This window comes from Sylvia atricapilla, chromosome 17, assembly GCF_009819655.1.
Source record: "Sylvia atricapilla isolate bSylAtr1 chromosome 17, bSylAtr1.pri, whole genome shotgun sequence".
In the NCBI taxonomy this organism is placed as follows: domain Eukaryota; kingdom Metazoa; phylum Chordata; class Aves; order Passeriformes; family Sylviidae; genus Sylvia; species Sylvia atricapilla.
In genome coordinates this window covers 5,531,380-5,544,403 of record NC_089156.1, presented here as the reverse complement: position 1 = coordinate 5,544,403, position 13,024 = coordinate 5,531,380, and the positions used below count along the sequence as shown (strand labels likewise).

The window sequence follows — 13,024 nt, the reverse complement described above, 5'->3', positions numbered from 1 at the left end:
AATTTATATGGGCTACCTCATGTCTTGCCATTGCTCATATTTTCAAAGAACACATTCACTCTCTACCCACTTGATGAATGAGCTGCCAGAGAAAACACTCTGGAGGAATTCAGCTTCTAAAAAGGTTGGTGTAGGATGCAGCCCTGATGCATCTGTCAGGATTTTGAAGACAGACGTTGACTCCCCTGCCCTTTATCCAGCTTTGTGTCACTGAGCACTACACCCCTGTTTTCACAAGGCTGGCCTGGAGGAGTTGCAATCTCAGCTAAGGAACTGCCATGCAAGGAATGCAGCACCTGTGTTGCAAAGCCTTAAGAACACCAGTGTGAGGGAGGACAAAACAACTCACAGAGAGATACTGGTGTCCATATTGCTTATGGACAGAAATGGCTCCTTCAGATGGAAATGCTCCTGGGAGGCAAGACAAGCATATTGTTTGCACATTGGAGGTAAATTCTGTATCACCATGGCACTCCCTGCGGGGAACCTAAAGACCTCCAGCCTGCACTGCTACAGCCTCTAGACACTCCTCTTCACTTTGACATTAAGTGCTATCAGAATCTGCTGATGGAGATGATGGAGAGACAGAGATGATAATCTCCAGCAGAGCTTTCATGTGCAGGAAATACAGGATGGGGCTTCACATAGTGAACTAAATTCATAAAGCGACCTTTATCAAGAACATGTCAAGAGTAAAATTCACCAGAACAGGACTGTCCTGTATGGCACCATTCTCATGTCAAAGAATGAATTAGACATTAAGCAACTACACATTAAACAACTCTGCAACTTAATCTTTACATTTCAAATAACGTCTTCAAAAACATTACAATTTTTACCAGCCTGCTCTCAGGAGCTTGCACAATGACTTACAAATACCAGAGAAGAAACCCATCCAGAGCCTCAGAGTGCTTTGTATGACCCAGAGTTTTGCACTCAGTAAGAACAGATGGAAAAGGATTGAATTCCAGGCGAAACGAGCATTATTTTAATGTAACTTTGCAGTAAAATGAAGGACTGTGGAACATGTACAAGGAGTCAGTTCTGGATGGGAGACAACTATAAGAGACAGTTCTTGACTCAGCAGCAAGGAGTTTGTTGGAAGGAGAGAGAAGAGACAGAGGGAAGGAAAGGGGCAGACTCCGCTGTCTCCAGGAGACAAGCTGGAAAGAAGTCCAAGGAGCAAGGGTGTGGTTTGAAAAACAAGGAGTACAATTTCAAACTGGATTCTGAAGCAAACAGAGCAGTCAGTGAGGGCTTTGAGATGTATGAAATGCAAAATTTTTCCACGAGAGACCGAATCAGAACTTTAGGAGTTGTTGTGACACTCTGTCAATTGCTGCACCAAAACATCTTTGTGCTGAGACTGCTGATCCAGCATTCCTAAGATTTGCATTTATCTGTTAGGCAAAACATTGATGCTCTGACAGTGCCAGGCAGCATTCAGCTGAGAACAGATGTGGATCAACATCCTGACTTCAGTGCTTTGCCACATGCAGCAGCTCTCCAGCAGTTTGCAGTGATCGTGCACAAGGATGTGCAAGTCCAGCCCACAGAATCCTTGCTTCTTGGAGCTGCACTTTGAGGAATACTCCAAGTGTTTGGGTGTTCCCACTCAAGCAGGTCTCCTGTAGTGGATTCTTTCTCATACAGGCCAGAAGATGTGCCAGGGACTTTTTTACCTTCTTGTGTCAAAACAGGAATGTGGCCAAACATTTGGAAATTGAACACTTTTGTAGTTAACCAGTGATTTGAACGGATGTTGTTGAGCAAGAACCTGAGAGAAACATTTAAGAGAAATGCACATTGCTTTTTCAGTGAGACTTCCTTGGCTGAGTCTGTGAGAAGAAGACTGGGAACATACATACAACATTTTTCCATGTAAATAACAGCCCCTCCAAGACAAAAAATATGGCTCTTCTCAAACACTGGAAAAAGAGCATCAGGCTGCCATCCATAGGATGAGCCAGAAACCCAAATATTTGGATGAGAGCAACTTCTGAAAAAAATAGAGAAACATTTACCAGGACCTTATCCGTCTGCATTGTTAAAGGGATTACACCCTTCTCAGCTGCTGAGTGCTGTGGCTCTGCCTTGTATAAAGGAGCAGGGGAGTAGCAGTCAGCTAATCACAGGGGCACTAACACAGCAAACCATTAGAAACCTTTTACATTCCCTTCCAACAGACTATAGACTGCAGGAAAAATACCGAAATAAGGCCAGTAGTGCCTTTGCACTGAGAGACCCCAAACTAAACATAGAAAACAAGGTTAAAAGAGTCAGTTAAAACATCAATGCCCACAGCTGACAGTACAGAGGTCAGTTTCTTTAGCTGCAGAAGCTCAGCAGGCTGCAGAGTGGAGAAAAGGTGGCAAAATGCTTTTCCTAGGTTTTTGATTTGTGCCAAAATGTCCAACACACTCAGCTCACTTTTCAGAGCCAATCACACTTGCAAAGAATCCAACCCTTGGGATCGGCAAAGCCGGGTCTTATAAAGCACAGATCAAGCACAGAGCAGTGCAGAGAAGGTACAAAGGAGAAAGACATCAACAGACAGAAGTGTGGCAAAGCACTTTTACATAAAGTGAGATACTTTTTTTGCTACAGAAATTATGGGATGTTGTAATTAGGATTTGGCCAGCTGGGAGTGGGCATGAAGGATTATATTATTAAAATTGGAATGAAGAAACATAACAGACCTTTAATTTTAATTATACTTTAAAAGAGCCTCGGTTTCCTTAGCCAGTGATCTTTCTAGTTTATGGCAGCAGCTTAGTACCAGAGTACTACAAATCACTAGGATAGCACACAGTACACAGTGCATTTCTAATTTTTTGTGCATTTCTAATTCTTAATAATGAAAATATCTCAGAAGCAAATCTGTTGCTTGTCACAAATGTTTTTAAAATATCAATGATATAAAATATATACCTTATAACTATGTACACTACTTAAGAGGTACTACTTAATTTGTACAATAACTGATGAAAGTATGTGGCTTTTGGGTTTGGTTTTTTTTTAAGAAATAGATATAAATTAGCAAAAATAGGAGTTCTAGATGTAATTAATTAGCACCCATAAACTGAAAGCGAGGGGGGGAAGTTGACAGAACAAGCTCACTATACCAATGGGCTGGTGACAGACACGTCCTGATGTCCCACTGGCAGTCTGTCTCTGCAGCACTGCTGATCCCCTCATTTAGAAATTCATAACCCACCAAAATTAAACTGCAACTAACAAACCTACAGAGCAGATGCTACTCAACCCCCTTTGGACCACATAAAAAAAAGTTGTCTCCACTTTACCTGCAGTTTTCCTTCGTTCTTTTGAGAGACCAGATGTTGGTGTGTAACCCCAACCCTGAGTCCTCTGGGGAGAGCTACAGAAATCTCCAGATTTCTGCAGGGATGGGCCTTTAGCAGCATTTCATTCCTAGCTACCTGTTAAATGGGGTGTTCAGCATTTCCTCAGCCCACTGTAGACCATTCTTCACCAGGGGATCCCCATGGCTGCAGCCCGTGACCGTGTGTGCCAGTAGGAACCCAAGGTATCTCAGCAAGCCATGCCTATGATTCCTTTGGAAACTTAACCCAGTTTTGGTAATTCCCAACTCCATGTATTAAAAATGAATGAGGTTAAGTGAAAATAATGAGGTTTTTAATTGTAATGTATATGAAATTGTTTTAATCTGCCTTCTGGTTATGAGTCTTCGGGGGTCCCTTGTTCAGCTTTGTATTAGAGATTCCCCTGTAATCTTGTGTTCCCCAGAGCTGAGCTCTCTGGGAAAATGTGAACAACACAATGCTCTGGATAAAACTGCGGGAGCTAGCACCACTGCAGCCATTTCCACCTCAAAGGATTACTGTAATTTAGGAGATAACACATTAACTTCACCTCCCTCATCTAAAGCTAATGGGCAGACTAGGAGTGAGAGAACAAAACAAAACAAAAACAAAGTGTTGATGCATCTCTTGCATGTTGGACCCTTCACTTCTTAGTCACTGAATAGCTTCCAACACACCATGTCAACTCCTGGGGAAGGAGCCCTATTTCTATTTAGAAATTGAAAAGGGAGAACGAATTGACGGTTTTCATAGCTGGACATAAACCCCCTCATCTACCTTCGGGTATGACTGGAGGGAGCAAAGCCCACACGGTGCTAGGGTAAGTCAGCAGTGCTGGGCCAAGGGCAACCGTGTGACCCAGCCCGACCCCAGTGCCTTTGGGGCAGGAGGAGGAGGAGGAGGAGAAGGGTCGCACTTTGGCACAGCCAGCCACGGCGGCAGGTGCCAGGCAGGCGGCTCCCGGCTTCCAGTGCCCACCAGGCAGCCCCGGGGTGTTCCCCGGCTTACTCCGCACCTCCGGCGGGAGCCCCGCGGCGCTGAGGGGAGCAACGGCCCGGCACCGCCGCGCAGCCGTGGGGAAGGAAGGGAGAAGCCCCCAGGGTCGGTGTGAGGGCGGGCCGGGGGCAGCCCCGGGGGGCGGGAGGGTCAGGAGGAGCCCCGGGCTGAGGATGGGCCAGGGGCAGGGCCGGGGTCCGGGCGGGTCAGAGGGAGCCCCGGGGTCCGGGCGGGTCAGGAGGAGCCCCGGGGGTCGGGAGGATCAGGAGGAGCCCGGTGTGAGGGTGGGCCGGGGGTCGGGAGGGTCAGGAGGAGCCCCGGGGTCCGGGCGGGTCAGGAGGAGCCCGGGCTGAGGGTGGGCCGGGGGCAGCCCCGGGCTGAGGGTGGGTCAGGAGGAGCCCGGGCTGAGGGTGGGTCAGGAGGAGCCCGGGCTGAGGGTGGGCCGGGGGCAGCCCCGGGCTGAGGGTGGGTCAGGAGGAGCCCGGGCTGAGGGTGGGTCAGGAGGAGCCCGGGCTGAGGGTGGGCCGGGGGCAGCCCCGGGCTGAGGGTGGGTCAGGAGGAGCCCGGGCTGAGCGTGGGCCGGGGGCAGCGCCGGAGGGAGCTGGGCAAGGGGCCGGGTCACGTGAGCGTGTGTGGCAGCAGCGGAAGGATACCTGCACTCTGACAACCCCTCCGCCCCTCTCCGCTGGCCGTACCCGCGGCGGGGACCACCCGCTCCTCAGAGCCCCGTCCCCGGCCCGCGCCCTCAGCGGGAGTGAGGGATAGCGGGGCAGGGGAAGGCGGGAGCGTGAGGGCGGGCGAGAGGCGACGGCGATGGGCGGAGGAAGAAGCGCGGCGGGGAGGGACTATTTGAGGAGACCCTGGCAGGCTGGTGAGGTGCGGAGTGATCCCGGCGAGTGAGCGGCCCCGCGCTGAGGCCGAGGAGGGCGGCGGGCGCGCCGGGCGCCATCCCAGCGAGGGCTCCGCGCCTGCGCCGCTCCCGCCGCCGTGAGGGGAGCACCGGCGGCCGCCCCGCTTCACTGCCCGCCCCTGCCCCGCGCCCCTGCCCCGGGGAGCTCGCCCCCAGCCATGGCCCAGATACTGCCCATTCGCTTCCAGGAGCACTTCCAGGTGAGCGCAGGGGGGCAGCGGAGAAGGCGCGGGGTCGGGGTCCCCCCTCTTCTGCCTCGCCCCGACCCCTCGGAGGGGGGGGGGCCGCGGCCTAGGCGGGCCGAGGGAGCCCTGAGGGCGGGGAGAGGGGGCCAGGCCGCGGGGGGACCTGCTCCGTCCCCTCCTTCCTTCCCCCCGGAGCGCGGCCGCCGTCCCGCTGGGCGCCGCGGGAAGGCGTGCGGAGCCGAGCCCGCCCCCGGTGCGGACTCCGGGCTGCCGCTTCTATTCATCCATCCGTCCGTCCATCCTTCACGCCCGGAGCTGCGTCCCCGCGGCGTGCGGAGCGGCCGCGATTTGTGCAGAGTCACTCGTCGCCTGAGGGACCTCCCGCTCCGGGGAGGGGGCGGCGCCGAAGCCGCGCTGCTCGCCCCGGGCGCTCCCCCGCCTCGGCTTCGGTGGACGCCGCAGTCTTGCAGGCGAATTGTGGGTTTTTTCCCTTTTACACAAACGACCGTCAGCCTCTGGATCGCGAAGGTTCCTGGAAACCTCTTTTTGTGTAGCTGTGAGGAATTTGGTGAGATGAGGTGCAAGAAAGCATTTGGACTTGGAAGCTGCACAGCCACTGTCCCTCCTTCCAAACATAACAATATTAAAAAATCCTCCCCCAAAATGACATGGTTCTGTTCTTAATATCCTGTGAAAGCCATAATGCCAGCATTGGAAGAGATCCATGGCTAATGGATGCAGCACAGACAAACCGGTTTATATTCCCTGTGACCTGGTGGTGAGGGAGGGTTGTAAATGGAGTGAGAGAACAGCAGTCTCCGAACGTGCAGTTTTAGGCAGGAATTAAAGGAATTTGCTAAATGAATGAGAGAACAGGAAGTGGACTTGGCAAATCATCCTTCTGTAGCTGTACCGCCCCTTTCTGTCAAATCAGGCATCCATTTCAAAATACGAACTGGGTATCATCCCCCAGTGTGGCCTGCGTGCCACTCTGGGCATTTCAGCTTGGGAAATCGTTACAGTCACTTCCAGCTCCCTTTGGGGAGTATTTTTTTGCTTAACTGGAAGAACTGTCCCAGTGACCCTAGAAGGAGCCTGCAAAAAACAGTAATTAGGGTGAATTCCAGAAATATCTAAGCGCTCTGTCCAAGGGAGGAGACACACCTGTGTCCTCTAAGTTTTCATGGCTTAGGAGAGTTTAATGTGATGAAGAATTCTGCGGTCACTCCACCCCCTCCCTGCCAGTGTCCACTCTAGCAGTGATTATAGTAATCTCAGATAGGTTCATAAGAGCTGTGGAACAGCTGTCTGAGTAAGAAACATGGGATCAAAAAGTGGTTTTGATGTCAGACTCTTCTTAGCATATAGTTCCTACCGTTTAGAATTAGCAAGCATAACCGATCCTGCTGATTGTCTTTGGGCTGTACAATAGCGATGAGCGGACATCACACTTAAAATGCAAGAGGTGTCCTATGCTGCCTTGCATGTTAAATGACTGTTTCTGTGATTACCAGTGTTGTATGTCTTGCAATACTGCCAATATCAGCATTGTGCTACCTCAGGTTTGGGTGGGGGGCTGCCCTCCCGCTTTTCGAGGGATTTGTACTGAAGTCATACTCTATTTTTTGCTCCTAAGCAATCTGATCTTATTGAAAAGGCTAAACCTGTGCTTGAGTTACTTTTCCTCAGCGTGAAAGCTGCATGGAGGAGCAGGGGAAACCCTGGGATGGCTGCTGCTACCATGTAGGAACAAACTTGTTCAGCATTCAGTCTTTCCTGTTTCCCCCAGGCTGCGTGCTGCAGCCCTAAAGCAGTACTCTGGTAAAGAGAGGTTGAGATCAGCAGTAGCTGGGAGTAGGCAGTTGCTGCAGGGGTCTGCAGTAGCTTCCTCATGCTGCTTCTGCAGTTGTCCCTACATGGTGGGATAAATAGGGAGGGAAAACAGAAGGAATGTAGGAACTCATAGTGTTTGCTCTGGCTGGGTATCTGCAGTACAGTTATATCAGCTCTAATTTATTGTGTCTTGTGAACTAGAATCAAGAATCACGAATTAATGGTACATGGTGCTTGGTGTTGACTGGTAGAGAATTTGTGAAAACGTTAGGCCTTCTCTTCGTAATACTACACTGGCATACATATTTAGCCTTATCAGATTAATCTCTCTCCCCCCGCCTCACATTCCTTCCAAGTAATTGGCTTGACTATGGTTAAATGACATATTTTAAATTAATATAGTAAATCTATTATGCTGTTTTATGATAAAGCCAAAAAAGTTACAATTCCATGTAATTGTCATGTGTTTCAGTGACCCTAAGTTAAATCTTTCTGTGCCTTAATTCAATCTGTATACTGTTTCTATCTGTAGCCTTTTTAATTAATACAGCTTTAAGTGATTAGAATATCAGTTAGTGCTATAATTAATTCCAAGTTCAGCCTGTTGCTGATGAAACATTATTTCCCTTAAGTTCAGTGTCTTCCCAAGGTGGTTGTATGTACTTTACTAAAAGAACTGAACCATGCAGAAAGTGCTCTCCAGAGAAGCTAAACATAAGTTGCAGTGCTAAATACTGAACTCTTCTCTCCCACTCTCTCTTGCTGGAAGTAGATAAATGGTGGTGTGAAGTGAAACAGTGATCTTGGTCCATGTAGAATTGGAGGAGTGCTAGGGATCGAGCAGACTGTTTGTTTACATTCTTTGTGCAGCTCCTTCTGTCTTCTGGTGATCATCTGTAGTAGCTCCAAGACTGCAGAAGATTCTGGCTGTAGTAGCTCCAAGCCTGTGCAAGAAGAGTGACTGCCAGTCACAGGGCACGTTAAATTTGAAGTTGTTACAGCTTGTGTGTTCAGGTGCTGTGTGAGCTGAAGATGGAGGGTAGTTGCAGTGAAGATAAGATATTCAGGTCTTGGTGGGGTATTGGGAACTCGAAGTCTGTTTGTTTAGCTCCATTTGATGCAATTGAACAGTTATTTTTAGATATGAACTCTGTCACTATGAGACTTAACAAATTCATAAAGAACTTTCATCTTGCTCATTTTTTCCCCAGAGGATACTGGAGTTTTAAGTTCTATAGTAAGGGAAGGGAATAAGACAAGGGCTTAGTTTTTATCTGTCTGATGACTGCCCAGCTGCAGCAGTGCAAACTATGCCAAGTCCTGCTGTAGTGAATTACTCGTGCATACTACTTAAGCTAATGTGATTTAATCAGGTTCTTTACCCCTGAAACAGCGTTTCTGTTGGAGCAATGAATTATAAATTATTTACCAGACTAAACACTTCCAAGGGAATTGTAGTTTACAGTGGAAGTGCAGGAAAAGACCAAATACACTGATAGATGGACTGGAAGCAATACCACTGGAATCCAGTGTACAAACTGTTCCTGATCTAAAATTAAACTTTCCCTTCACTTAGTCATTGCTTTTGTCTTAAAAGCTTCTCTTTGTGCTTCTTTGAGCTTTTTTCAGTTCTCACTAACAAAAATCTTTGCTTGTCTATGGGGAAAACAGTTGCTTAAGCAAGATCTCAGGTTCCGGGACTGGAGCCATCATCCCTTCAATGCACAGACACATAGTTCTGCTTTCTCTTCAGTAACTGATACAGGATCTTGAGCGCAGACAGCTACTGTGAGAAAACTTGTGTGCATGACATGTTCTCAGTACATAAGTGCTACACATCCTGGTGCAGCAGTGACAAGCTAAACTGTCCTGGTTTTAAGCCTAAAGGATGTAGATTGACTTCCATCATTTTCAAGACAAAACCACTTTCTGTTTGGATAGTCTGGCTTGTCTTAATAAGAATTACTATCTGTTGTGCAATAGGCATGACTGAGTTGGATGACTTTCATGGGTTTGCTTTGGCTGGACATGTGGACTTGGGAAGCACTCAGGATATTTACAAGCTCTAAGTCACTTTTTAGATTTGTATTCAAAAGGTAGGGCTAAATATTATGACTTGATTCAGCTATTCAGTGATGAAGAGCCCAAATTTGCTCATTGGATTCAGAAGTGCCCTGCACATGGTAGTGATAACTCGTTTGAGGGGTGATCCAATTCTCATCACAGAAATAGATTGTCGTGTAGGGAGTAACTGTCACTTGAGATGAAAGCCTAACTGCAGCTCAGACCAGTGGTCTTGCATGTTTTGGGTCTTATCTACTTTGTTGGTGTCCCTCAGCTGTCAAGATGGGAGTTATAGCAGGAGATGAGGTGAGGGTGGGCAGTTGAGCAGGAATGCCCAGCAATTCCATGTACATCCTTACTGGGGATGACTGGAACTTTATGTAGTCACATGAGTAAGAGCTATGGGAAACTATTACTGCATTCTTACTTTGTGTTACCTTTAAAAGATATGTGCTTACAGAACTTTCAGCAGGCGTTTTTTGTTTGGGTACATACAGCCTCTATCCAAGCTTTACACTTTTCTAATGGCCTTAGAAACAACAGCTGATCACTTCTAACAAGCATTACACTAAAATTATGCGGCATAAAGCTGAAATGGGACACTTATTAAGCCCTGGAGAGATGTTAAATTCAGAAGTCTCACTCCAGCATTTAACTGATGGTAGGTCCCAGTTACTGGAGTGTCAGTATTAGACAGTAAGGCTTCATTATTTCCCACTGGAGAAACAGACTTAGTTTGAAGACTAGAGGTATCAGTATCTGAGTTGGTCTGTGCTGGCTCAGTGTGGATCACTGCACTCCACGGTAAGGGAAATGAATTACAAAGCTCAGTATTTAGTACAGCTCTTGTGTAGAAGGCATCCTGACTTAATTTCTTAGCAAATGGTACAATGCTGGTAAAGAAGGTGGAAAGGCTAAATATCAGATTAGTAATGGTCTTTCATCCTGAATAGCTTTGTGTCTTCATTCATGTAGAGAAGCAAATAATACATCTTGGTTTAGTCTTTACCATGTCAGTAAGTTTGCAATATCTATAAAATGCTTAAAGATCTTGTGGTATCTAATCCACTCTGTAGTAGTACTAGATATCCGTGAAGCAAAAATCTTTGTTTATCTGGTTCATTCAGCCTGATGGTGAGGATGGCTCTATGCTGTGTGTGTAGCTAATGGCTGTCAGGGCAGGAGTGGCCTTAGGCTGTTACTTGTAGAACTGAGTGTTACCCTTTCTCCTACGGCAAGGCTTGCTGTAACCTGCATGGGGGCGCTTGGTAGGGCTTAACTGGGTTACCCAAAAGTAAAGTGTGGGTGAAATGATGGTAAACGGAATGATGGAAATCATAGTAAATACCTCTGGAATGACAGTGTCATGCTGAATCTTATTTTTAAGAAGAAAGCAACCTTAGTTTGAGAGAGGGTACTGCTTGCCTAAGAAGCATAATAAAAAAAGAAAATTTGGTAGTAACTGAGAGGCCTGTTGTTAACTCCTTTATGAAAATAAACTGAAAAATTGCTAGTTAATACATCTAAAGCTCAGTAATGACCTGTAGCATCTTCACCAGAGGCCTTTTCAGATACATAGCCGAGTGCTTCCTACCTCCTGTAAAAAAGTTTCATCTAATTTTCTGCTTGAGGAAGGGGGAAAGGTGCTTTAGAACAACATTGTTCAGATCATCGTGGAAAATTTGTCCCATGCAGGGTAAAAGTGATGTTTGCTGATGTCCTTTATTTGATGGTAGAAGGATTCTGCTCATATTCTTCTGCATAGTCAGTAAGGAATATGCCTCTCACAGTGCCTCACATATCTCAGGAGGATACCTACCACTGTCCTAATAGTAGGAACAGTCTTCAGTGTTCTCAGACTGCTGAGCTGTGAAGTGTTGTCATCATTGACTGAGGCTTGCAGTATTCACATGGCCATCCTTTAGGGAGTACTGGCATTTAGCCTTTAAAAGATGTGACGAGTTTCCCTAATAATAACAATGGCAGTGATACTTGAGCAGAATTTAACATTACCCTTTCTGAAGCCTTTGCTAGATTTTGTAATAGTTTAAAGCAGGAAATTTTAATACCAGAGTGTGAGGCGGAATCATACTTGTCTTAGTGAAGATACCCAAAATGTTTTCTTCAACAGGGACCAGACTTTGAAGTGAATAATGGTGGGTTTAAAGCTGAACTTCAAGGAAATGCCTCAAGGTTCCCACTTTGCAGAATGAGTGGCCACGGGCTGTCTCTTGAAGAGTAGGTCAAACTGAAGCACACTAATTGAGAAGAGACCTTGAAAAAGCCATGTTTCTGCTTCAGTACTCTGGAAATTCGTCTGAATTTGGATTAATTAAACCAAGTTAGGAACTTAGCTGTGCTGCTGTCAAATCTCTTGACTACTCTTGTGACACTTAATCAGTCTCTTACAATGGACTGTGCTCTGTTGGCAGATGGACTCAGAATATACTCAATATCAAAGTGCTTAAGTGTCAGCTACATGGACATATAATTTGTGACAATATGTGGGCATTGTCTGGTGTAGAGCAAGCAAGCAACAGCGGAATTAAGAGCCTGTTGTTTATTTCTCTGTTGTTCAAGGTCACAGAAGTTGATGGAGCTACAACTTGCGTGTTTATTGGGTGCTAAAACATTATGCCTTACATATGAAAGGTCCACGAGTTACCTTGGTATGAAAACAACTTTCCTTACTGACACAGAAACCTCTAATAGCCACCTACCCAGTAGATTTGTTTTCAAAACTCGGGGTGCAACGTGATCTGATGACGTTGTGCCTAAACTTTGATTCTTTTTTGGAATGAATGGCACCTGCTGAAGTTTACTGTTGTGTATTAAGCATTTACCCCTGAAGTGAGCTGTTAGCTGAATGGCTCTCAATTCTGCTGAGAAACACTTAAGGGAATGAGTAAATGTCTTTTTATGCATTCCTACGTTTGGCTTATATTACATTTGTGAAACTTGACTCTGTTGAGATTAGCAGTTACTGAGCTGAATAGCTCTTCATTAGTCTGCTCAACAGAAAACAAACAATTCCTGAGGCATTCTTGGGCACAGTCCCGCTTAAAAGTATCTCTGTTACATAGCCAATTTACGATTAGTGAGTAGCTGTAACAAGCCATGATCAGCCAGCTCAAACACGCTAAAACAGTGTTTTTGACGCCATCATGGGATTTCTTGCCCGAGGGATTTAGCCTATTGTATGAAGCTCCTGGTGGTACTTCTCAAAGGAGCATAATGACTCAGTGATGCTGGTGGTAGATTCTGTCCTGTGTCCTCGAGGGCAGTCATTTTTCACTTGCAGTGCACTAAAAGTGGTATAGGTTAATCCTTTGAGAAGCTTCAGTGAAGCTGATACAGTTCCTGTGCTTGGAAAGCATCACTTTGGGGCATAAAGCAGGTGCTCAGGCTTGTCACAGTTACTGTTTTATAAAATGCAGCTTACAGATGTACTAAACCAGGGTGTGCTGTATAGGTAAATCTGATTTACTGTGGACCAGTGAAACAGTGATGTTTGTTCACTGCCGTCCCCTCATGTTAACTGAAATTGAGAGGGAATGGAAACAAAGTTAGCTCAAAAGGATGAAAAAGAGATACAGCTTTCTTGTAGGGGAGTCTGTTTGGCAGCTCAGAATGAATCCACGTTGCATTTAGAGTGACTGCTTTGTTTTTACTGTTGTGTGGTTGAGTACAAG

At 46.6% G+C, this 13,024-nt stretch overlaps 1 protein-coding gene across 3 annotated transcripts in view; it reads left to right on the top strand.

Annotated features, from left to right (window-relative positions):
* Positions 1–5,199: 5,199 nt before the first annotated feature.
* The window catches only part of CLTCL1 (clathrin heavy chain like 1), a 34,746-nt gene continuing 26,921 nt past the window's right edge, over positions 5,200–13,024 (top strand). For 2 of the 3 annotated variants that reach the window (XM_066331373.1, XM_066331372.1), the window contains exon 1: positions 5,202–5,450. In XM_066331373.1, coding sequence (XP_066187470.1) covers positions 5,409–5,450 — 42 coding nt within the window. In that variant the 5' untranslated portion in view covers positions 5,202–5,408. Of the gene's footprint in view, positions 5,451–13,024 lie in introns of all 3 variants that reach the window. The other variant, XM_066331375.1, reaches the window with a different exon arrangement.